Raw genomic sequence first — 24,666 nt, 5'->3', positions numbered from 1 at the left:
AATTTAAAGAGTTCCGTTATTCCTTTTATTATTATAAAATTTACAGGTTAATTGTTTTCTCTCAAATCAGCATTTTTAAATTGAACATAATATTCCATCTTTAGTTGAGAGATCATTTAGCTACGTAATACTATTACTTTAAATGGTGATTTTAGATAGTCCGCGACGCAGTAAGACTAATTAATATAATATCGGATCACGAGAACATTTTTTGCCGAAATGTATCACAACGTGGATTAAATGATTATCTAAACTGGGAAGTTATTTATCCTCTTTAATATTAAATTTTTGACATTGTAATTGTGTTATAATAATAATCATAAGATTAAAATGGATAAATATTTTGTTTCACTGAACTTTATTAATTTTGTAAAAGCTTTAACTTAAGCTCAACACTATTTTTGAATTTTTTTTCTTTTTTTTTAGTAGAATGTGCGAAGAAAAATTTTGCTTGGGCTTTTCTTTATTTTTTATACTGATAGCAATTAATTTTTTTCAGGTAAATACTTTCAACCCTGAATTTGCACATAAATATAAATATCTGATGGTATTGTCGATTTAAAGTGGGGACCTAGCGTAGAAGTTGATTTTGACGAAATTTTACGCAACACTGAAGATATTTTTACTAATGTACAATATGATGATTTACCAGGTAAAAATCATTTCACTTAAAGGAATCTATTATATCTCAATTACTTATTCTTGTTTAATCTTCTAATATAGCTTACTCAGAACTTATTGAAAATCGGATAGCAGTTACAAAACTTGCAAATCTTTTGAGCTCAAATATTGTCCTGGACAATTACAAGAAGACTATTTACGATGATCTTATTCGGTTTGACAGTTATCTCAATTTACTCTCGAAGGACCTTGAAACCATTTATGAAAAAGGAAATGAATTCTTCTTAACGTTTGTAAAAAGTGTATCCGAATGGGAAAAGGTTTCAAAAATGGATAAGTATTCTCCCGTATTGTTTAATGCAATGAGAAATGTGTCGCGCGATTTATCTATGACTATCTATATAGCCCAAATTAGAGTAGCAGTTAGTGGAATATATGTCCCATCCAACAAATCTGATTCTTCTCAATGGTTAAATTATTTGGAAATTGACTTGTGGTGTGACATTTCGATTATCAAAGAATGCAAATATGAATTTTCTCGGGTTAAAAATATAGTAAATATAGTAACATACATCAATGAAATTAATTTGGACAATATTTCAAGTCAAATTTGGCGATATTCAAATTATCTAGATTTTATCACGAAAAAACTAGAGAAAGACAACATAATGATAAAATCGAATTTTAGAATTTCCAACAAGTTGGGATCCTTAATTAATAAAATTAAATCCAACCACAACATATTTTTGAAGAGTCAAGATGTTTTCTCAAAATTCAATGACAATAGCTCAGATACTGCAAAAAATGTTGAGCCCAAGATCTTCAAGAGTGAATTTATTGGAGAAAATGAGTGTCGGGCAGAATTCATGACTTATTTTAACAGTCCTCCAGTCATCCAAGGTGCACCTAAAACACAATCATCACCATCTTTACGATCTATTATTATTGGTGCCGATATGTATGTTGACTCATTAACCTTTGAATGGACCGATGATATATCAATTAAATATGGTGGAAATGGTGGTCGTTTAAGCGAATTTAAATTGGAAGAAGGTGAAGTAGTGATGTGGGCCAATATTTACGAGTATACAGGGGGAAAGATTTGTGGACTTGAATTTCGTACAAACAAATGGAAAACTACAGGTATTTTAGGCTGGTCGAACAATTTTCCCACGGCTCTTGAAGCGCCACGTGGATATGAGATAGTCGGTTTCTATGGTAGTTTTGATAAACATATATGTGGTATTGGTATTCTTTATTCAAAGATTGAAATCTAGTAGGAATTTTTTTGAAAGTTAAAAAAATTACAAGCAAGAGGAATATTTAATAGCCTCATATGGTTTATTCAAAATATCCAGAAATATTCATTTCTCTTTTATAAACTTCTAGGATTCGTGTAATATTAATAAAATCAAGTTTTACATTGTAAGTTTTTTGTAAAAACAATCTTTTACGTAATAAAAGAGATACTCCGTATGTAATTTAACGATATTAAAGCTATCAGTTTGAGACAATATTTTCTTTTTATAAATTTGTATTATTCAAACTGATTCACCATCATTAAAACTTGACCCTGATTATTAAATACGTTTTAAAAATTATTTCTCTTATAAAATACGATGTTATATTTTATGTTTATACTTTCATCAAGAATTTATTCTATAATATCTGTTGTTCAGATAATACGCTAGAAGCATGTTTAGAATATATTATTAAACTTTAAAATGTATTGTATACGGTGAATAATTCTTGCGCTAAGCAAATATTCAGAATTCTCAAAACACAATATTACACTCGCTTATATTACCGATCATATAACGAAAATATGATATGGAGATATATAGTAATTATAAATGAAATATGGAAATGGAGAACTATGTAATATACATTATTTATAGAGAATGTAATACAGTATATTAAATATAATAAGCATAGCTTACGAATTAAAATATCTATTCCAATTAATTTTTCTTTGAATATTATATAATTGTTATGTTTCCGATACTAGATAATTTCAGTGCTACATCGCTTTTTCTTGATATCATTATACACCCCAAAAAGGTGTCATGATTTAAAAAACATTGTATGTTGCGTATCCAAATTAATGTCATAAACGACCACCATATTTTCGGCACAGCTTTGGGCAACGTAGTAAAACGTGGCAAACACACACTTATTAGTCTTATACGTTTATACTTCGCAGCCTCAAAATCTTAAGGATTACTGGGCTAATAACCGGTTATTTATCATAGCAAATTAAAAATTTTTTTTTAAGCAAAATTTTCTTAATTTTGACCGAAATACTAGTTAAACAACAATTGGTTGACAGCCTTAACTTGCTGAAGTACGTGGTTTAAATTTTCTTATATAAATGACCAGGGAAAAAATATATTTGAACCAAATTCACGAATAACGTACTAAATTTAAAATATTTGTTATTGATCTTTGCCTTTACTATTGTTTCAGCGGGTAATATACAATTTTACTTAATTTTAATATTAATTAACAAATTATTCAAAATATTAAAATCTTTTTATAAATAATGTAGGAGCTTTGGTCGTAAAACGAGAAGGTAATTTTTCAATAAGGATTAATGTCTTTATATGTGAATAATGGATATTGTATAACATTATTTTTTTTCTTGTACAGTGAAAGATAAACGTCAATATAATGATTATTATCATGATCTTTATGATTATTATGGTTATAATAAATAAGTCATTAGTAATATAGTAATAATATTATAAACGCGACGCTAACCGCTAACGGTTTATAACGAGCACCTTGTAACGCTAAATTAGATTCGACTGATATAAACAAATTTTGTACATAAATTTTTTTGCAATTAATTATTAAAAACTTTAATTTCGCAATTCAATACAGTCTGTCTTTATACTATTTCGCGCAACTTTTAAAAACGGCCATAGTAATTGTGACTTATTCGTAAAACTTTACAATAATATAATTTAATTCTGTAAATCAATAATATTAGAAAATTGTTTTTCGTTTATGAAAAATGGTTAAAATTAATTTACATAAGATTTGGGAGGATATATAATAGATAGTATTATAAATTCGTAACATTTTACATACGAAATTTATATTGTTTATTTATTTAATGGAAAATAATTTTTTAGGATTCAAATGAAGTTTTTTACGACTATTTTAAAGAAAATATTTTTATAAAAAATTAAGATCGGCCGGTTAGTAATGGTTTAACCATATCTGTATATTCTGTTTCTTGCTTTTATTCAATTTATCCTATATACTATCTCTGTAAAGAATTCCTATTTCCTATGAATAGTAAGTATTCTTCTCTAAAGTGTAATATTTTCTTTTAATAAGTGTTAATTGATTTGACATCTATCATAAGGTATAACTGTTCAGTGAAAAATAAAAGGTTTCGTTGATATCAGAAGTCAGAACACTACCGAAGAAGGTGGTATAATGATCAAGGACGAAATTATGGAATCTTTCTAAAGCGGTATACGAAAGAGAAAAGAATGCTAGATATCAAATTTTGTGTTGTATAATCATGAGTTAGTACTGAACTCTGGCAATATTTACTAGAGAAGGATAGAGAGGGAATTTTTCAAAGGAAAACAATTCCAGAATTGTAAGAAATATATGTATTGAATATTCATGTTTGACAGGATTCATCAAGAAATTTGGATAAGGAAACACTAGGTTACGTTTGGTGAAGCTGATCGTGATTCGAATGGTAACGGGTTATGTAGTGTTGTTTGGAGAAATGCGGAATTACTCAAAATTGGAATCGTCAGGAATATGTAAAATATAAAAAATTAAATAAAAAGGAAAATATTGGCGTAACGCGACATAAAAGTCATGACGTGCAATTTTTCCGCGTAGAATTAACAATAGCGATAGTATTCTATTTTGGGATTAGAGTTATACATTTATTTAATTAAGTATTCATTGTTATAATTTTATTATAATTACTGATCAATAAAAATTTATCAAAAAAAAAAAAAATTACATACAATAATTTCATATTTTTGTTTTGGCTCAGAGACAATAGTATTACAGGTGGAAAATATCGGAGAATTTTTATGCGCCATGCTGCGGCCGGAATTTACCATATATGAATTATTATTACGTCACCAAAAATATCAACGTGTTATTAATAATTCTTATCTTTCTACTGAAAGTTTGCAAACAAAAATCTAAAAACCGAAAATTTTTATAATAAAAAATGTCCAAAAACACTAAAAAATTCCCAATGTTCTCAATGTTGCTTGATGTCGATTCCTATGATGTCCTTATTAAAGATATTAAATCAAACAATTTGCACCAAGAAATATCGAAACAACTTAGAATTAAATACCTATCAAATTCTGCTCAGGAATTAGATGAAGTCGAAGGGAAAATGTTTGGTGATGTAGACTCATTGGCTTGATGACTATGAGAAGAAAAAGCACTATCAAGAACATATATTTCCTAGTAGATACCAGGGCCCCGAAGACCACTATCTGTGAGGAGGTGCTCAGATCGTTCAATTTGACTATCTCTGACGCAAAGAACCCCATAAAAGTAACATTAAATAAAAGACCAACAAAGGTGGAATTATCACCTAGTGAATCCAACTTCAATGACTTAAATCTCCTTGGTGCTGATTTTCTGGACCTTTATGATGCCCAACTGTTTGCGGACTACGGTGAAAGTTATTTCACTATAAAATTTAAAAACATAACTAATGAAAAGACAGTTACGAATTATACAGCCAATACGACCGATATTAATCCAATTGTTTTTGCTGGGCCTATTTTTATTTTGCTAGTAGTAATTTTAGTGTATTTGTTCGTCAGGTTTAGGAGAAAAAAGACTATGCCTTTCTGTAAATTACAAAACTTGCCCAATCCAGAAAAAAGCCTACCCCTCAGCAACGAGCAAAACAGGAAGCGGAAAAGTAAAAACAACGCCAAGAAGAGAAGAAAAAAAATCCAAGCAAAAGTCTGATTTATTATTATGATTTATTATTATTATTCTGAATTTAATATAATCTCTATCAAACTTTCTTTCACTATTTCCATTATTCTTCCTTCTTCTGCTATTATGTTTTTCTATTGCTATTACTTTTTTAGATACCAAATTTCTTTTTCTTCACTTACTGCTAATTAGCGAATCTTTGAATAAAAAAAAAATATATATATAATTGCAAAAGAATAAAGTTCAATTGAGCAAAAAATTTATTTATTATTTTTCATTGATATACAGCAAGTAGTCGTCTAATAAAATGAAAGTAATAAAATAATAGGGAATCGCGCCGGCTTCTAGGCCTTTTACATGGTAGAAATGGTGATTCCTTCTCACTACTCCATACTATTAGCAAAGTTGTCATTATTTTTGTTGCCTAACTATTTATTAATTACTAAATTTTGGATCCTTCCGTCATAATAAAAGCTTTTCAAAGTAACTTTCCCGATAATTCCACAAATTCCATGAATTCATGTCATTCTATATTTATTCGATAACGTAAATGATATAACTACTAGATTGATAAACAAATTTTTTTTAGAACATTATTGAATATGAAGAATTCCTATTCAATGAATTATTTGAATTTTAAGATTTTTTCTCATGTATACTGTATATAGGATATCTATTGAGTATTCTTCAGATAAATGAGTAACTCGTTATTCCCATCTTTTCACTCTCACTTTACAACACAGCTTAACCAACTTCCTCGCTCTATTAAAAATGATATATGGCGACGTCTCACAACTCGGAAATATCCATTGAAAGTTGAAGAGGCGAGTAGTATTCATCCGGTAGTGGAGGAACTGCTAAATCGAGAGGTAGCCAACTACTTGAAGAAAAAGGATCGTCAACGTCTGAAAACAACGGCAAATTCAACACCAGGTGGGAATGATACTCTTAACAGGTTAGTTTTATTCGAGCAGTCTCTTTCTGAACGAGAAAAAGAAATGACTGACCGTGAAAATCTGTTGCATCAACGTGAAGAAGAATATACGAAGAAATTGGAACATGCGAAATTAGAGATTCAGAAAACAATAACCAATAAGATTAAAATGGAAAACAATGTCTATCTTAGTGCTGAATCCCAACGTTGCAAGACGAACATGATAGATTCATAGGTGAATTACAGGAAAATTAGAGGACCAATATAATAACAAAATGCAACATATTACATCTCGTGAAGCTACAATGAATAAATCCATAGAAGAGAAAGACAAAAAAATTGCTCTTTCTAAAGAACTTATTTAGGAGACAAAAAAAACCCTTACGTCTGCAGAAAAAAGTATTAATATGCTGGAAAACAAAATAAGATATTAGAAAAAATTCTCTCTCTCTATGATTTATTTACTTCTTTCGTGCCTAGTCAGGCACTTGATAGCACTATAGAACCAAAAACATATAGTAATGCATATGAAAGAGATAGTTGGTATGATTTACGAAGAGGTGTTGAGAATGACCCAGAGATTCGAAAAAAATATACATTCCGAAAAAATAGTGTTACTCAAGAGCTGTATATACCTTCTAGGAATAGCCCAAGAAGTAATAGGGAGTGGGATAAAACAATAGAAAAAATCCACATTTTTGCTAAGAGTAAAGGTTATAGAGACTCTAGCGGAGCTACGAAGTAAATAAAGGATTTTTCTTCAATGGTCATATTTATTGGTAAGAAATACTAATAAATTGATGATCATATGATTTAACATGAAAATTTTTAATAATGTGATATAGTGCATGGAATATGCTTTCCCAATTACAGCATTATTAAACATGATAGTATTATCTGTTATAATTATAAGAAAAATAATTTTTAAACCGTATTTAATAACAAAATATAACAAAAATAATTAGGGTCAAGTTTTAATAGTTCATTTCGAGAAATTAAAATAATATTAAGTTAAATGTAAAATCTAATCTAACGTTACAAGGTGCCATTTTTAGTGTAACAAACCGTCGGCATCACGTTAAGTATTTATTTTTACCATAATAACCATAATCCTTACCATAATCCTTACCATAATCATAATTATAACTTTTATGATGATAATAATCATAATCATAACTTTTATGATGATAATAATCATAATCATAACTTTTATGATGATAATAATCATAATCATAACTTTTATGATGATAATAATCATAATCATAACTTTTATAATCGTGTCGCTTATTTTTCACTACACGAGAAAAAAATAATGTTATACAATATCCATTATTCACATTAATTCTTATTGAAAAATTACCTTTTCGTTTTACAACCAAAGCTCCTACATTATTTAGTATTAATGTTAAAAGGAAAATTAAGTAAAAGCTGTATCTTACCTGTTGAAACAATAGTAAAGGCAAAGATCAATAACAAATATTTTAAATACATTATTTTTTTTTTCGATTTTGATTTTTATGCGATAAGTATTTTTGAATTGGTTCAAATATTTTTTATTTCTCTTCCCCTGGTCATTATATAACCACGTACTTCAGCAAGTTAAGGCTGTCAACCAATTATTGTTACTAGTATTTCGGCCAGAATTAAGTAAGTGCTTATTTGCTATGATCAAACAATGATGTCCAAGTTTAAGCCTTAAGATTTTGAGGCTGATTTCAATTATTATTGTTGAAGGCGAAGTATAAACGTATAAGACTAATAAGTGTATGTTTGCCACGTTTTACTACACTGCCCAAAATTGGGATAAGCTGTGCCACTCTAAATTAATACATAGCTTGAAAATATGGTGGTCGTTTATAATACGTGTATACCACAATACTAGTGTTAAATTTAGATCAAGGGTCTCATAAAATAAAGGAGATATGAAAGAAGGTCTTCCTATTTTAATAAGAGTTAGTGACATCTTTGGACTCTTCTCTTTCTTATACTGAACTAAAATATGCAAGACGATACCATAGATGTTAAACAGTTTCATCAACTTTGCGAAACTCCAGTTTTATTTTCAACATTACTTTGAACTGAAAGAGTAGGGCTGCATTGTATTAAAAAGTAGGATTATAAATAAATTTTTGTTATTTTTTCTATAAAAAAGGAAGGATTATATAAAAAGAGATATATGAGATAAGAAAGTGGGAAAGAGGCGAAGGGAAGGGAAGGGTAGAGTGAAAAAAAAGAATCATTATGTGAATTAACTGAAAAAAACACGTTACGCGATTTTCTTATAAAATCACCTTTTTCGCATGGAATTTTCTCAAAAAATTTTTTTTTTATTATTAATTATAGAGGAAGAAAATTAGACAAGGAAAGATTTACTACTATTCATGTTCATAAAAAATTTAATGTGCCTAATTGGGGACGTGACAAAAGTCTTATTACTCGTAACATTCAGTTTAATAAGCGTAAAGGTAATGTTAAAATTAATAAATTATATATTTAATTTATTTGATTTGAATACATTTCTAAAATTTATTTAATTTATTTAATTTGATTTAATTTATACATTAGCAAATGTACAGTCTAAGAAAAAAATATAATTCCTGCAAAATGAAAATGTGCAAACTCTAGTAAAAAGACTACAAAAGTTATTACAATTCATTTTGATTCTGATTCTGAGGATGATTGTAATGAAAATACTGAAGATAATAAAAAAAACATTCAAAATAATCTAAATTTCAAAGAACTTGAATATAGAGGAAAAAACTTTGCTTTAAAGGAACGGAAAATTGCTTTAAGGGATATATTACCGCAAATACAAAGTATAATTTGTAATATTGTCCTAAATTTTCAATTTTTTTACCATTTTAAAAAAATTTAAGGAGATTTAAAATTAAACAAAAAAAAATTAAAAATAAAAAAAAATTCGTGTATTAAATAAATTTTAAAAAATTAGTTATTGCAAAATAATTAAATTATACAATACATCTTTCAAATGTTAATAATATACATACTACCGCTTCCAACCCACCCAACTATTATATAATATATCACATGACCTCAGAATTATCATCCAACTCTTCGTTATAACTAAATGTTCTTACAAATTTCTTGTGGGACATCTATAAATTAAAAGGGATGGTTAGCTTTCGCTAAGTACTCTACTTAAAAATTTCATCCCACCATCTGGTAGTGACGTGAGGCAGTATCCTTCTAAAGTATCAAGTTTCATAACGAAGCAGTTCGGATCTTCTTCCTATATATTAGTGTCGATATTTTCACCGTCCGTTCCTGAAAACTGCACAATAAAAGGTATAGCTACAAGTATCTGTTTGAAAGAACTTACAAAAACACAGCTTTAGGTTATTGTGTCCTTTCGCTGACATCTCTCCTGGACACACAAAGATTTGTTATCATCCAGAAATTCTGAAAACAGAGAAGGACGTTCACAGTAAAACTGTGGCCACGAAGTGCTTCCAGTTCTCTGAATCCAAAAGTCCTCAATGAGAACAAATCAATTGCATGAGTCAAAGTTGAGGAAGGTACATAACTATTCCTCATTGTGGAACAGTAGACCTCAACACTGAGAAGATCTTATTCGTATCTCAGCCAGGTCCGTCAGTTAACAGAGTTATCATAGATAGACCTGCCAGCTCACAAGGTTGCCATAACTTCCTTGATCATTGCATCCACTTGTTCACCTTCACCAGAAATGAGGGCAGGCAAAGCCCACTCTCTTTAGCAGTTCAACATACCTTTATGTGTCTGAAAGTCTAAAAGAGGTAGCTAATGGAACTGGTCCGCTGACTCCATCACAAAGTTCGAGGCGGAAGTTGGTGAAGCTATTGGAAAAGGCCAGAGAAAAGAAGGTCCGGAAGAAGGACGATGATGAGAAATAATGCGACTTTGCACCCAGTCATTCAAAGTCACATGATTTCGCGTAAAAATTTTTTTCTGATAACAATTGTTTTTCAGGTGCAACGAGTGCTATGAATGCTAAGGGTTTGTTGAATGGGTTCTTGGAATACTGGGCTGGACGACTCCTCCCAAACCAATGGTGTTTAACCTTCCTAAAAATCATTAAAGTTTTTTTTAATATAATTGATCTTTTTAATAAAAATAATATATATATTAATAAATCAAGAAAATTGATGATAATAAATTATACCTTCTTTATAACAATAGAAAGTCTTGATTAATTTGACAAAATTTTTTTTATCGTATCATCACACCTTGGTACGTATATTAGAGACTTTGCTGTAGGTCACGTAACTTTTAAGTTCGTGCTCTCTAGGAATTTCTAAAATTAATATATGTACTCGTTACTTAAAAAAATATATATATATTTCCTTAGACAAACGGTGAAAAGGAAAGTTATAAAAATCGACTATGGGCTAGAGGAAGGGGAAGAGACAACAAAGTGAAGCCGTGAACCTACAAAAGAGAAAGCCAAAACGTAGGTGTCCGGAGAGGCGGGAGAGCCGTGGTCCTAGATAACAATAGTGGAAAAAGGTGAGAGAGAGAAGAGAAAGAAAGTGAGGATAGAGGATTTTTATATTTACATCATAAAAATTTTTCCATAAAAGATGACTCATAATTATATTTGATTGTTACGCGTCGCGTATAATTATAATAGGAAATTTATAATAGGAAATTGTAACTGATCAAAATCACAATTTGAGGTTCCGATTTCCGCAGTCATATTCATTATATTCATTTATAACACTCTTTTTTTTTTCATCTTTTCGTTTGGACACTCCTACAGTAGGGTTTGCTGGGGATTGTATGGTGTATGCGTAATATTTTTTATAGTATGGTAGGGCCGGAGTACTTTATCATTTATATAATAATGAAAATAACAAGATTTTTCAAAATGTGGTTCATTTATTTAGCAATTGTGAATTTTACACGCGAAAAATAAATAGAGCAGATTACTGAAAATTGTCAAGTAATTTTTGGTCCATTTATTATAAGTATTCAACATCCTTTTCAAAAAAAAGAAAAAAATTAGTACAAGTACCGCCCGTTATAACGACATCTCATTATAACTACATATTATAGTACTGTATAATGATATACCATTTTTTGGATTCCTTTGATGTCGTTATATTTTTATAAAACATAATAAATCACATTATAACGACAATTAGAAAAATTACTAATGGCCCGAAGAGTGTCGTATTTGATATTTCCATATGCAATTGGCAACAACTGCAAATATCATCATTTGTATAATAGTATTAATGTATTCAATAACTAATGCTAGTCAGCCCAAATGATATCAAAAATTTTATATTTTCATGTAAATTATGTAACTAAAAAAAAAATAAAAGTCAAAACTTCAGAGGTGACAAGTATTAAAAGAATTCACAAATATCAACAATAATAAGCATTATTTTTGTCATGAATCACCGAATGATTAATAATCGTACTCTAGTGCAGGAACTACTTTACAAAAAGCACTTAATGTGGAGTTATAAGATCTTAAAACTTAATTATATTTTTTCGGAGATAATATGTAAAAAAGCTTCGTTTATATAAATATGAAGTACGGCGGTGCGATTGTCACGTGTTATTTTTTTTCTTCCTGTGTTTAATTATTTCGCAGATCATCACCTAATCGTATATTGACACGTCATATGATATGATGGAATAAATTACAGGTCAACAGGCAACAGTGCGGCAGACAGTGCGGCAAACTTTATCTATTTATAGCTGGAACTTTCAGCTCGGTACTTTCCGTTTTGGAAAACCGGCCAGATTTGGGACATAAGGATATAAGGCGTTAGCTTCTTTAATTTTAAATACCAAATTTGAGCAAAATGATAAACGATCATCTGATCAGAAAAATTACAAATTATGAAGTTGTATCACCATATAATACTTTTGTTTGCAAAACTTGGTCATATCCCAATTCTTTTCTCTTCGGATGAAAAAAAAAAGTTTCATTATGGCCACAAGAATACCTCCAGAAATTTTACATACAATTTTTAAAGAGTTGGAGAATCATCATTTATCAAAATATATACTTGTTTCAAAATATTGGTGTTCAAATATTTTACCAATATTATGGAGTAATCCTTTGGAAAAAATGTATTGGCAATATCATTATCGAATAATTGAAGTATACATTTCATGTCTGAATAAAGAATCAAAACAAATTTTAAGAGAACATAATATCATACACGAAGCGACAAAAGAGAGTTTTAGTGCTACGTATGATTATACACAATATTTAAGAGAAGTTGAGTTTAACGGATTATATGAAGCATGTGGAAATTGGTTACATCTTATTAGTGATAATGATTTAAATCCTTCATATAATAATAACGAAGAAGAAGAAGAAGATGATGATGATGAAAATCATGATGATGGAGAAGATTTTGCTACAAGGTTATTTAACAAATGTTTTCATTATGCTAGATTTAGTGAAAGTAGATTATCTGATTCGATTAAAAAATCAAAAAAAGATAATATTTATGATAAGCAATTACAAAGTAGAATAATATTTAAAGAAGTATTAAAATTATTCGTGGAAAATCGTTTAATACGTTATAAATTAATTATTCAAAGCGGATTTTACTCATTTAATCATTTATCCGTCATTCCAGAAATTATTCCTAACGGATCACATTTAGATTTTATGAGAATTAATAGTAATAATCAACATTCTGTTTTGGAAAGTTTAAGTCCAACGTTCACATCTATTGATAAATTGACTATCAAGTGTGATGATGATGATGATGGTTTAGCTTCGTATTTAATAAATGGATTACCAACTATCAACTTCTTGAAGATTCATATGACAAATAAAGATATGCCGAAATTATCTAATTCTATAAATGAAGTCTTAATTAAAAATAAGGATAGCTTGATTCATCTTTGGCTAAAACAAGGGGGTAATTGTTTTAATTTAGATATATTTAAACAATGTAAGAATTTAAAAACATTGAGGATAACCGATTCACATTTATCAGATGCGAAAAATATGAAACCTTCATTTTGGACTGAAGATACTTTAATTCCTTTTATATCATCGTCTCCTACTAATTCATTAAATAGATTAACGGAATTTAGTTTAAGTATTGACGCCAGCGTAAATTTGATTCATCTTTCAACAATTATTCAAAATACTTGTGGACTTTTAGAATATTTGTTTTTAAAATGGGAAATTGAACAAGATTCTCAAAATTCTTGTTTATTATTTCAAAGTATCCTTGAAAATTGTCAAAAATTAAGTGGAATTTTTATTACTACTTCTATTGATACTATTAAATTTATACCAAGATTTTTAATGGAATGTTCAAAATTAAAATATTTAGGTGTAGATTGTTTAAGAAAAGATAATTTAGATCTTACAGATTGGTTACCTAAAATTGGTATGGCGATTCGTAATAGAAATAATAATGATTCTTTGACTCAAATCGAATTATTAGGTTTTTATTTTAAATTCATATCTAGTGTTAAATCTTTTAATGAATTCTTGGATGATTGTTCTTCTAATAATGGTGATAAATGTGAAAAAGATGATCTGTTAGAACTATATTTTCATAATGCTATTGATTGGATGAATGAAGAAAAAATTATTTTATTAAGACAATATGCTAACTCTGACAAAATTCAATGTTCTTTAAGTGAAATTGATGAAATTGTGCTTTATAATATTGAAAACAATATTCTGTAGGATTAGACCATTTTTTTTTTAATAAAAAAATAAGTACGTAATTTTTTTTTCTAAAAAAAAAAATAGATTTAATGCGTTGATTATCATGTGGGTTATATTATACAGTACGCTGTAGTCACTATTAAGACGGACTTTCAAGCATGTATAGTTATTTGTACGATCAGCAGCTCAAGACACAGATCAAACGAAGAACTATACCATATTAATAAAAAGGAAGTGTTCGAGTCAAAAATGTTAAAACATCTATCACTGACTTCAGAACTTTAGCCAAATTTAATCAAGTGTTAAATCGCAAATCCAAAGTGGAAGTCTATACGCACGTTGGATCCCGCATCAAGAGCAAAAACATCCTCACCATAGATATGCTTTCGACCTCAAAGGCCAGATTGATCACTTACACAAAGTTTAAAGTACTCTTTGCCACTTTACCCGCTATTACATAGTTTTTCTACGAGAAATCTCGCACATTTTTAACACGTTCATCTTCAACATCTCGAATAGAACAAAAGGTCGAATTAATTATTACAAATATTGTAATATCATTTAAATTTTAATCTTATCAATCTTATTATTAAATTCAGAACATGCCCTTTTATGTTTCTAACCGACTTTCAAGATAACATTATCATAGGTCATCAGAAATCAAAATTACAACCTCAACAGTCCAGAGCGCAACCACCAGATAGTTGGATCAGATGGATCCACAACCAAATAGAATTCGGGCGCACACCACTTTGCACCTTTTTATTTCACCCGACCGGATGGGCTAAAGACGTATCCGCTCCACCGACTCTTCTCATTCCAAGATGCGGGTTAATATATCAGACTTGAACAGTTTGATGGTGCTAACTTGATACGCATATATTGTATAACGAGTCGCTACTATAGCCTAATTTTTCCTTATTAGTTTTATTAGTCGACCCTTGGCTCCAATAAGGAAGGTCAAGTTGAATACTTTTGCGATAGATGGTGAAGAGATGTTATCCATGGAAATAGTCTAGTTTTTATTTAGTACTATGGATATTTCTTTTACATTAATTAGTATATTATATTCAACATATTTTGTAATATTTTACTATAGCAAACTTTGCTATATGTATTCCTATATATAATAAAAAAATTTTTTGCAATTGTTATCGATCCTATGCTTTTTTTGCAACTTTTGTGTCATGTACTAGTAGTATATTAGTTATTTGACATGCCATCTTGTCTATGCGCGTTCAAAGTATTGTCAAAATTTTCATACAATAACGATAAAATTCAGTTGATGAGCCGTTCAAAATCCTACCGATCAGAATCCCATTACAACACATAATCCCGTTTACAAATTTAAAATTCCGAAACTACGACATTAAATCTTTTTATTAATATATAATAATAATTTCTGCGAATATTAATGTTTTATTGTAAAAAAATTAATATTTATTATTAATGTTTAATAATTTTGCAAAAATTCAGCACTTGACATTAAAAAACAAATCCATTCTTTGAAATACTAAATTAAATTGATATGTTCATTATAATATAATTATCAAGAGGATAATAAGTTTGGGATAATGTGTCGAATGTCGATCGGGATAATGAATGTCGAGAATAATGTGATTTCAGGATTTTGAATTTTTGGGATTATGATTTTGTTAGGATTTGTGAGTGCGCCGGATATGTGTTGTAACAGGATTGGACTTTCGTAGTAGTAAACTCTAAAAGTTGAATAAATTCAATGACGGTACACGTTTAATTATTGTTAAAAAGTCGGACATAAGATTAAATTTTCAGAATTGTCAAGATCATGACGGTTACGGCACGATTTCTCGATACGAGTATACGACGTAACCTTTTCCTGACAACGATTTCCTGACAAGTCAAAATCCCGAATGGACATTTTCCTGAAATTACTTTTTCCCAACATGGTATTATCTCAACGAAAATATATCCCGAAAGACATTGACATAACATTTTCCCGAAATCTAAATTACGAAAAATGATTCTTTGATTTTACTAAAAAAAAATACTTGACTCTTATATAATAAATATATTTTACCGCGTAATTTATCTAATTTATATTGTATTTTTTAAAAAAAAATCTTTTTTTGAACATAAGTATAAAATTACGTAATTTATATTAAGTTCAAATTTGATAATATGAAAACACATGATATATCTGCTGTCTGATCATGTGCACGTTTTAATTGAAACTAAACATTCTTCAAAATTTTGATTTTCGGGAAATGTCATGTCGGGAAATCGTTGTCGGGAAAAGGTTACGTCAGGAAAATGGATGTTGGGAATCGGTCCGACAACGATCATGATCAATGACAAAGTAAAGAATAATGAATTAATAGAATCAAGACTTTTATTTATTATAACAATTTTTTTTTTAAAAAAAATACAAAATTTTTTAAATATGTATACATCATAAAATTATCTCTTATTATTGCAAATATTTTCTTAAATTATTCTTGCAAAATTTTGTTTCTTTTTTTTTTAAAAGCAAAATAATCTGACGGTTAAAAATCGCTAAAACTTGATAATGTTAAAAAGTAATTGAAGTTATTATTTATGATAGATGATCCTTTATCTATGCATATTGTATATCATGTAATGGTATAAAGTATATACGTATCATGAATTTTTCTTCAGAATTCATTGTTTTAATTAAAGATCTCAATTTTTAACATGAACAGATAGTAAACACTGAATGAAATAGGATATCTCAATGCATATATTTTAATACCCAACTTAATTATAATTGTAAACTACTTTTAAGCATTGAAGCCTTCGTAATTAATAGTCCAATTTTTAACAATTAAGATATACAGTATATCATATCAAGAATTATAAGATACAGATATGGAATTAGATTTTATCATATTGACTTTAAACAGAACAATTTATAATTTAAAACATTGATTCTGAACAAAATAATTTCATAGAAGCTTGTTTTATTTTATATAATTTAATATTGATTTCAATTGGAGTGATAAATGTAAATCTTATTAAATGCCCTTATATCATCTTAACTTTTCGCGTTAATAAGAAATATTTGCTATTTGAAGTACCTGATTTCATCTTCTCCAGTTTCTTTTTGATCTATGGTTTCAATTTGATCACTTATCCTGGAAGGAAGTGTTGGATTTTGGCCGTACCCTATAAAAAATTTTTATCCGAATATTTCCATTATTTCTCCGTGTCTTCCGTAAAAATTCCGTGAAAATGATACATTCACGGATATCCGTGTTAGCGAGATGAAAATTTCCATGATTTAAGGCTATAAATTCCATTAAAATGATACATTCACGGAAAAAATATGGAAAGATAAAACACGGATCAGATTTTTTACAGGGGTACAATCTGCTACTGCGGAAGAAACTTCTATAAAGATATTATTTTTCAACATGGTTGCCCCGCAAAATTATTGTCAGATAGAGGAACCCATTTTAATAATCAAATGGTTGAGAAGCTCTTAGAAAAATTTGGAATTAAACAACTCCTTATAATTCACAAACAAATGGTTTAGTTGAACGATTTAACCATACCTTATGCGAACGGCCGAAGGATTTTTTGGCATTTGACCACGGCTAAACAACTAAATAGCCAAAATCGGCCAAGGCCAAATTTATGGCCAAAAGTACTAGTACCTATTAGTACCGTATTTTGCGGACCACAGTAACAGTACCCCCCATGCACTGTACCCTACAATAAACAACTCCCATTTTCTGGCGATCTTATTAACCAAATAAATATAATAAATATCTCAGGTGTTACATGATAAGACATTAATTGTTATATAAGTTTCAAACTTCCTCATTAATAATAAAAACTCGCGTAAAAGGTCAAACCTCGAAACTTGTATCATACCCGGGGTATTAAAGCTCCCCTTATGGCCTCACGGCCAAGCCCGGCATTATAAATTTGCCAAAGATTTTTTTTGGCTATTTTCCATGGCCAAACAGCTAAATGACCAAAACGCCAAAACGCCAAATTTATGGCCAAAAGTACTAGTACCTATTAGTACCGTATTTTGCGGACTACAGTAACAGTACCCCCCCTGTTACTGTACTCTACAAAAAACAACTTCCATTTTCTAGCAATCTTATTAACTAAATAAATATAATAAATATCTTAGGTGTTACATGATAAAACATTAATTGTTATATAAGTTTCATACTTCCTCATTAATAATAAAAACTCGCGTAAAAGGTCAAACCTCGAAACTTGTATCATACCCGGGGTATTAAAGCTCCCCTTATGGCCTTACGGCCAAGCCCGGCATTATAAATTTGCCAAAGATTTTTTTTGGCCATTTACCATGGCCAAACAGATAAATGACCAAATCGCCAAATCGCCCAAAAGTACTAGTACCTATTAGTACCGTATTTTGCGGACCACAGTAACAGTACCCCCCTGTGTACTGCACTCTACAAAAAACAACTTCCATTTTCTGGCGATCTTATTAACTAAATAAATATAATAAATATCTCAGATGTATAAGACATTAATATAAATTTCAAACTTCCTTCATTAATAGCAAAACCTCGCGCAGTAGATAGAGGAGATGTAAACGTCCGAAACTTGAATCATACCCGGGGTATTAAAGCTCCCCTTATGGCCTCACGGCCAAGCCCGGCGTTATAAATTTGCCAAATATTTTTTTTGGCCATTTACCATGGCCAAACAGCTAAATGACCAAATCGCCAAATCGCCAAATTTATGGCCAAAGGTACTAGTACCTATTAGTACCGTATTTTGCGGACTACAGTGACAGTACCCCCTGTGCACTGTACTCTACAAAAAACAACTTCCATTTTCTGGCAATCTTATTAACTAAATAAATATAATAAACATCTCTTACATGTATAAGACATCAATTATTATATAAGTTTCAAACTTCCTTCATTAATAATAAAAACTCGCGCAGTAGAAGAAACGTCCGAAACTTGAATCATACCCGGGGTATTAAAGCTCCCCTTATGACCGCAGTCAATGACGTAATGGCCACGGCCAAGCCCGGAATTAAAGATTTTTTTTGGTCATTTGACCACGGCCTAAACAGCTAAATAGCCAAAACGCCAAATCGGTCAAGATCAAATTTATGACCAAAAGTACTAATACCTATTAGTACCGTATTTTGCGGACCAAAGTACCCCAATGCACTGTACCCTGCAAAAAACTCTCATTTTCTGGCGATCTTATAAATAAACATCTCAGGTGTTACATGAATAAGACAATAAAACTCACGAAGTAGGGGGGAGGGAGATGTAAGGGTCAAACCTGTATGGATCATACCCAGGGTACTAAAGCTCCCTTATACGGTAGTGATTGGAATTTTGGCCGCGGACAATGGCCACGGCCAAGCCCGGCATTATAGATTGGCAAATATTTTTTTTGGCGCCAATGGACAAACAGTCCAGACAACGGTCAAAGCCGGCCAATGACCAACACTGCTGTGTTGGGGGGTGTTTCACAGAATTGGGACTTAACGATCACATATAATGGTAATATGACAAAATTGTGCACATGCATTAATTCATGCAAAGCACTGCATAACCTTCATTATCAGTAGATAAGATTTCGAAATAAAAGACGAGTACTTACGTTATAAGGATAGTATTATGTTATAGGGTAAACGTAATAGAGTAATTATGATAGTACAAAAATTATAAGTTAGAATATTTCATGGCAATAAAATTTTTCGCCACAATCAATATCAAATCTTTTGTATTGTACAATCAGTGAATCTTGATGGTTGGTTTTCTCTCACTGAACTGAATCACGAAGTTTAGTAGACAAAATAAAGTTAAATATATTTAGAAAAATTAGAAAAATTCCATTTTTTCAAACAATGAATGAGAAGAAATGTCACTACGTTGAATATGTTGATTAGTCAAAATTTACGAATTGATTTCCTGGTGTAAACACTAAAAGATACTGTACACCGTTTAATTCTTGTAAAAAAAAGGAGGCTTTCATTATGATAAAATTACGCGATATTTGAAAAAATTCCTGTTTCCTACTATTTGGGATCTTTTTTTTATTATTATTATTATTTAATTGTTAAATAAACTGAGAACGCGCTCCTATGGTTATACACCTGTGAAAATACAAATATATATAACAAGAACCCTATCTAAAAAAAAAGGCGCCTACATTTAATACGAACAATTTGGGACACCATTTGGGACACTATTTAGGAACTATTTTGGATACTTTTACAAACTATTTTGGATACTATTAGAAACTATTTGTGATACTATTTAGGAACTATTGGGGATTACTATTTAAGAACTATTGGGGATTACTATTTAGGATCTATTTGGGATACTATTTAGGATGACTATTTAGGATCTATTTGGGATACCATTTTAGAAAACTATTTGGGATAGTTATAAAATTTCATAATAGGATTCATCTCCGTACGAACAGTTATTTCTATTATTGACAAGTGAGGCTTATAAAATTAAGTGGAACAATCTCAAAGAAACGAGATGAGATATTAAAGTAACTAATAAAAAAACCATGTTGGAAATTTCCTTTTTTAGTTATTTTGAAAGGGTTTTTATAAAACAATAGTAACATGCAAATTGTTTTTTATTATTATTAAAGGAGATTTGATAAAAAGATTTCCGTGGTAATAATAACAAGAATAACAAGAATAATATGGTTATATGAGACACAAATATCTATATCAACATTTTATAATCGAACGAATATATTTAATTACCGATTTATTGAAGCAAAAAAAAAATCATGATTTAATTTGATATATAAGGAAAAAAAAGCAGGGGCTTAAATCGGCTCAATCGGCTCAATAGCCCCCAAAAAAAAGCAAAATAAAAAAGCAAAAATAAAAAAGTAAAATAAAAAAAAAGTAAAAATAAATAATTGGACAAATTATTTATTTTTTATTAAAAATTTTTCCGGAAATCACCTTATATGCGGGAATAATTAAAATAATTATTATCTAAGCTGCGAATCAAATTTCCAAAATCTTGTATTGGTTTTTAAATGTATATCATTAAAAAGATTGTCAAATAAAATTATAAATAAAGCATATATTTAAGAAATTCTTTATATATGAATGTTTTTTTTTACGTAACCTGCATAAAAAAAATATAGCGAAGTTTTTAGTGTTTAAATACTTAGATTAAGGGGTAAAATGTAAAATGTTTCAAATGGTTCACGCTTTTTTATATATCCTTTTTTATTATTTTTATTTTTTTTTTCAAGAAAGGGGTTTTTCATATTTGTCATATTTGTCCATTTGTTACCATTATAAGACATATATGCAAATTACGTGAAATTTTAAAATAATAATGGGAATTTATCCGTTAATATTAAAAATATTAAAAGTATTTGTTTTGATTATCGTTATCAATGGTTGAAAAAAAAGGGCTCAACAATGAAATCAAAATATTCATTGTAAAGATAATTCGGGTAAATAGGTAAATATTATGGAAGGGCGGGACGGACCGAAAGACTAGAACAATCCAAAATAATCCAAAATAATCCAAAATAATCAAAATAATCAAAATATGAAATTCAAAATAAAGCCCCTTGGACTATATATCATTATAGGAATGTTGATTATTTATTTACAATATATTATTTTAAAGACAAAAAAAGTAAGTGTTGAAAGGAGATGATCTTAATTAAAAATAGGATTTTATAATATCATTATTTTACATTTATTTATTTTCATATTATTTCTGAAAATGGTAATGGAAAGAATATTCTCTCCATTTGATTTAGTTTCGGTAAAATATTGTCTCCCATTTGTAAATCCCAAAATCCTTATTCTAAATGACTAAAATCCTTATTTTGTGTTCCTTTCCCCACCCTCTAATCTTTTTAACAAACAAATTCCTATTTACAAAGTTTTAGATATTGAAATTTGTAAAAAAAAAAAAATTTTTGGAAATTAATAATTAATATAATATATACTTTTGTTCGAAAGGACAATTTTTATTATTATTATTATTTCATTTCCACCTTTTTTTTTTTTTGACCCGATATCTCCATATAAGAAATATCAACATTAAAGTTTTTTTTTTTTTTATCTTTTTTTATCTTTTTTTACCTTTTTTTTTTTTAGTCCGAACCTGAACAAGAGTATTAATGAAAGTTTTAAATTTATTTTGGGAGTATTGGGAAAAAACTATTTACGATTTTAAATATAATTATTTCTGCCTAAAACTATATATTATTATATATATATAAAAAAAAAAAATAATAAAAAAGAAGATTGTTTTTTTTTAAACCTACATGTATTTGACCTTAGAAAAAAAAATAGAATAATGTTGAATATAATAAATAATAATTAATTAATAACTTATGTATAATTGTTTTCATGCTGCTTTTTGAGCACAGACCCTATGATAAAAATAATAAGGTTTATATAATTCACATTCAATTTCAATCTTATCGGTAAGGGAATTGATATCTTTTGGATCTATTTTCATAATTTTGCCAATAGGCCCTTTATAAGCGAATCTAGAATATTCTTTCATAGTAAGAGTACCAATTTTCCCTATTTTATGAGTATAATTACCCAATTGCATGTGACCTTTATCATGAATTACGTTGGAAAATATTGGAAATGATTTAATGAGTGAATGATGACGTAAAGCCATTTGTGGATTAACATTTATTGCCATTAAGCAATTGCATACTAAAGGGTTAGAGTAATTAAAAATTAGTAAAATAATAAATAATAATTACATATACACATACATAAAATAATTATATATATATACACATACATAAATAATTATTAAACATACATATATATATATACACACTCTATATAAAATATTATTTACCTGTGAGATTTAATTGCTTTAACGTTGGACCGCAGTTTGAGAATTCAATCTCGGGATCACATATTTCTAACCACCCTCCTGGTTTAAGGACTCTTGCGAGTTCTTGATATACAAAAGTTTCCCATTGTGTCTCCGTAAACTCACTTCCTACCGACTGTATATGAACGAATTCAAATGTGTTGTCGGGAAAAGGAAGTCCTTCTAATAAATTATGTTGACTAAATTCTATATTACTTGGAATGGTACTTTTAGGAAATGTTGATAAATTATCGATTCCAAAATATTGAGGACTTGAATAGTCGGCTGCCATTTCAAGGAGCCAAAAACCAGAACCGCATCTTTAAATTCGAAAAAATTTCAAAAAAAAAAAATAATTTTTTTTTTAAAAAAAATATAATAAATTATAAATTATTTAAATTATTCGAAAAAACTTTTTAAAAAATATATATATATATATTATAATAATTACCCAACATCTAAAATTTTTGCATTAGGATCGGATAAAATATTATGGATAGGTGAAGAAAAATTCCCTTTAAATAACTCTTTTATTATAAAGTGTACCAAATGTTCTTTTTCATCGTGGTCACTTTTTTCTTCGAGTTTAAATGATGATAACATTTCATGATAGTTACTTATGTAACCTTTCGGTTTAGGAGGTTTTCTAGTGAAATGGAAACGGGAAGTTTTATTGCCCATAATTTTTTTTTTATATTTTTAATAAAAGAAAGTAAAGAAAAAATTGAATATAAAAAGTTATACTGATCATTCTTTTTTTTTTAATTAAAGGTGAGACCTTATTTATATTCAAAAAAAAACTTTTATTTCATCTAAAATAAAAATTTTTTATATTATTTAATTAATATTACATTATATATTATATTATATATTATATTATACATTAATAATAATTCAAATAGGAATATGCAACCTTATTTTAGTCAATCCTCCGCATTCCTATTCGTGCAGATTTTTTTTGTAAAACCCCTACAAGTAATATAAAAAAAAAAAATTTCCTATGTTACAGAATCTTTTTAAAAAATCATGTGATCTGCACTCCTTATTTTTCCATCAATAAGTTCTAAAAAGTTAATAAGAAAATCCGACTTTACTCGGTTTATGATGGTTAAAATGACTATCTTAAATAATTATTAATAATTGGTTAAAATTTTAAATTTTTTCCTGCAATAATATAAAATTTTGGGTTTCAATATAAAATGTTTTTTTTTTTTAAATATAAATATAAATTATATTACATGGGTTAATAAATTTTGTTACACAAGGTCACTAGATAAACAAGATAAAACAATTAGTAATATAAATCAAATGAGCCACAACATTGAATCTTAAATTCAATTCTAAAATATTTATGTGATTAAAAGAGATATAATAATTAATATTTTTAATATTTATATTTTTTTTTCTTTTTTAATATTAATTATATATATATTATTTATATATTTAATATATTTTAATATCACTGCGGGAAAATTTATAACAAATTTGCCGAAAGGAATCCCGAAACAAAGAATCAACCGAAACAAGAAATCAACCGATAAAATAATATAATAATATATTGATTGGATTTACTTTCTAAATATTTGTGATCGATGAAAGATTTACTGACCGAACGGGGGATATGATGAATATAATGATAAATGATGAAA

At 28.6% G+C, this 24,666-nt stretch overlaps 6 protein-coding genes across 6 annotated transcripts; 4 read left to right on the top strand and 2 right to left on the bottom strand.

The window, feature by feature from the left end:
- Positions 1-430: 430 nt before the first annotated feature.
- On the top strand, positions 431-1,898 carry OCT59_022205 (uncharacterized protein; the record flags this gene model as incomplete). The annotated part of the gene is made up of 3 exons (XM_025314240.2): positions 431-499; positions 565-652; positions 724-1,898. The coding sequence occupies 3 exons, from the start codon at positions 431-433 to the stop codon at positions 1,896-1,898; spliced, it is 1,332 nt and encodes a 443-aa protein (XP_025185655.1).
- Positions 1,899-4,834: 2,936 nt separating this feature from the next.
- OCT59_022204 (uncharacterized protein) lies at positions 4,835-5,038 on the top strand (the record flags this gene model as incomplete). The annotated part of the gene is made up of 1 exon (XM_025324539.2): positions 4,835-5,038. One exon carries the CDS (start codon positions 4,835-4,837, stop codon positions 5,036-5,038), a length of 204 nt encoding a protein of 67 aa, XP_025185654.2.
- Positions 5,039-7,575: 2,537 nt separating this feature from the next.
- On the bottom strand, positions 7,576-7,993 carry OCT59_022203 (uncharacterized protein; the record flags this gene model as incomplete). Its single annotated transcript, XM_066144667.1, has 3 exons — positions 7,576-7,796; positions 7,863-7,886; positions 7,942-7,993. 3 exons carry the CDS (start codon positions 7,991-7,993, stop codon positions 7,576-7,578), a joined length of 297 nt encoding a protein of 98 aa, XP_066006106.1.
- A 508-nt stretch (positions 7,994-8,501) lies between these two features.
- Positions 8,502-9,096, top strand: OCT59_022202 (uncharacterized protein; the record flags this gene model as incomplete). The annotated part of the gene is made up of 4 exons (XM_066144666.1): positions 8,502-8,530; positions 8,588-8,611; positions 8,846-8,967; positions 9,068-9,096. The coding sequence occupies 4 exons, from the start codon at positions 8,502-8,504 to the stop codon at positions 9,094-9,096; spliced, it is 204 nt and encodes a 67-aa protein (XP_066006105.1).
- Positions 9,097-12,430: 3,334 nt separating this feature from the next.
- On the top strand, positions 12,431-15,315 carry OCT59_022201 (uncharacterized protein). Its single transcript, XM_025314239.2, has 2 exons — positions 12,431-13,395; positions 13,474-15,315. The coding sequence occupies exons 1-2, from the start codon at positions 12,447-12,449 to the stop codon at positions 14,178-14,180; spliced, it is 1,656 nt and encodes a 551-aa protein (XP_025185653.2). The 5' UTR covers positions 12,431-12,446; the 3' UTR covers positions 14,181-15,315.
- Positions 15,316-21,749: 6,434 nt separating this feature from the next.
- OCT59_022200 (uncharacterized protein) lies at positions 21,750-23,772 on the bottom strand. Its single transcript, XM_025314238.2, has 3 exons — positions 23,469-23,772; positions 23,000-23,337; positions 21,750-22,848 (listed from the first exon to the last, which is right to left on the bottom strand). The coding sequence occupies exons 1-3, from the start codon at positions 23,696-23,698 to the stop codon at positions 22,526-22,528; spliced, it is 891 nt and encodes a 296-aa protein (XP_025185652.2). The 5' UTR covers positions 23,699-23,772; the 3' UTR covers positions 21,750-22,525.
- Positions 23,773-24,666: the final 894 nt, after the last annotated feature.

Source organism: Rhizophagus irregularis, chromosome 31 (assembly GCF_026210795.1).
Source record: "Rhizophagus irregularis chromosome 31, complete sequence".
NCBI lineage: Eukaryota > Fungi > Glomeromycota > Glomeromycetes > Glomerales > Glomeraceae > Rhizophagus > Rhizophagus irregularis.
Note: the sequence above shows the minus strand (reverse complement) of the source record. Positions and strands in the feature narration are given on the sequence as shown.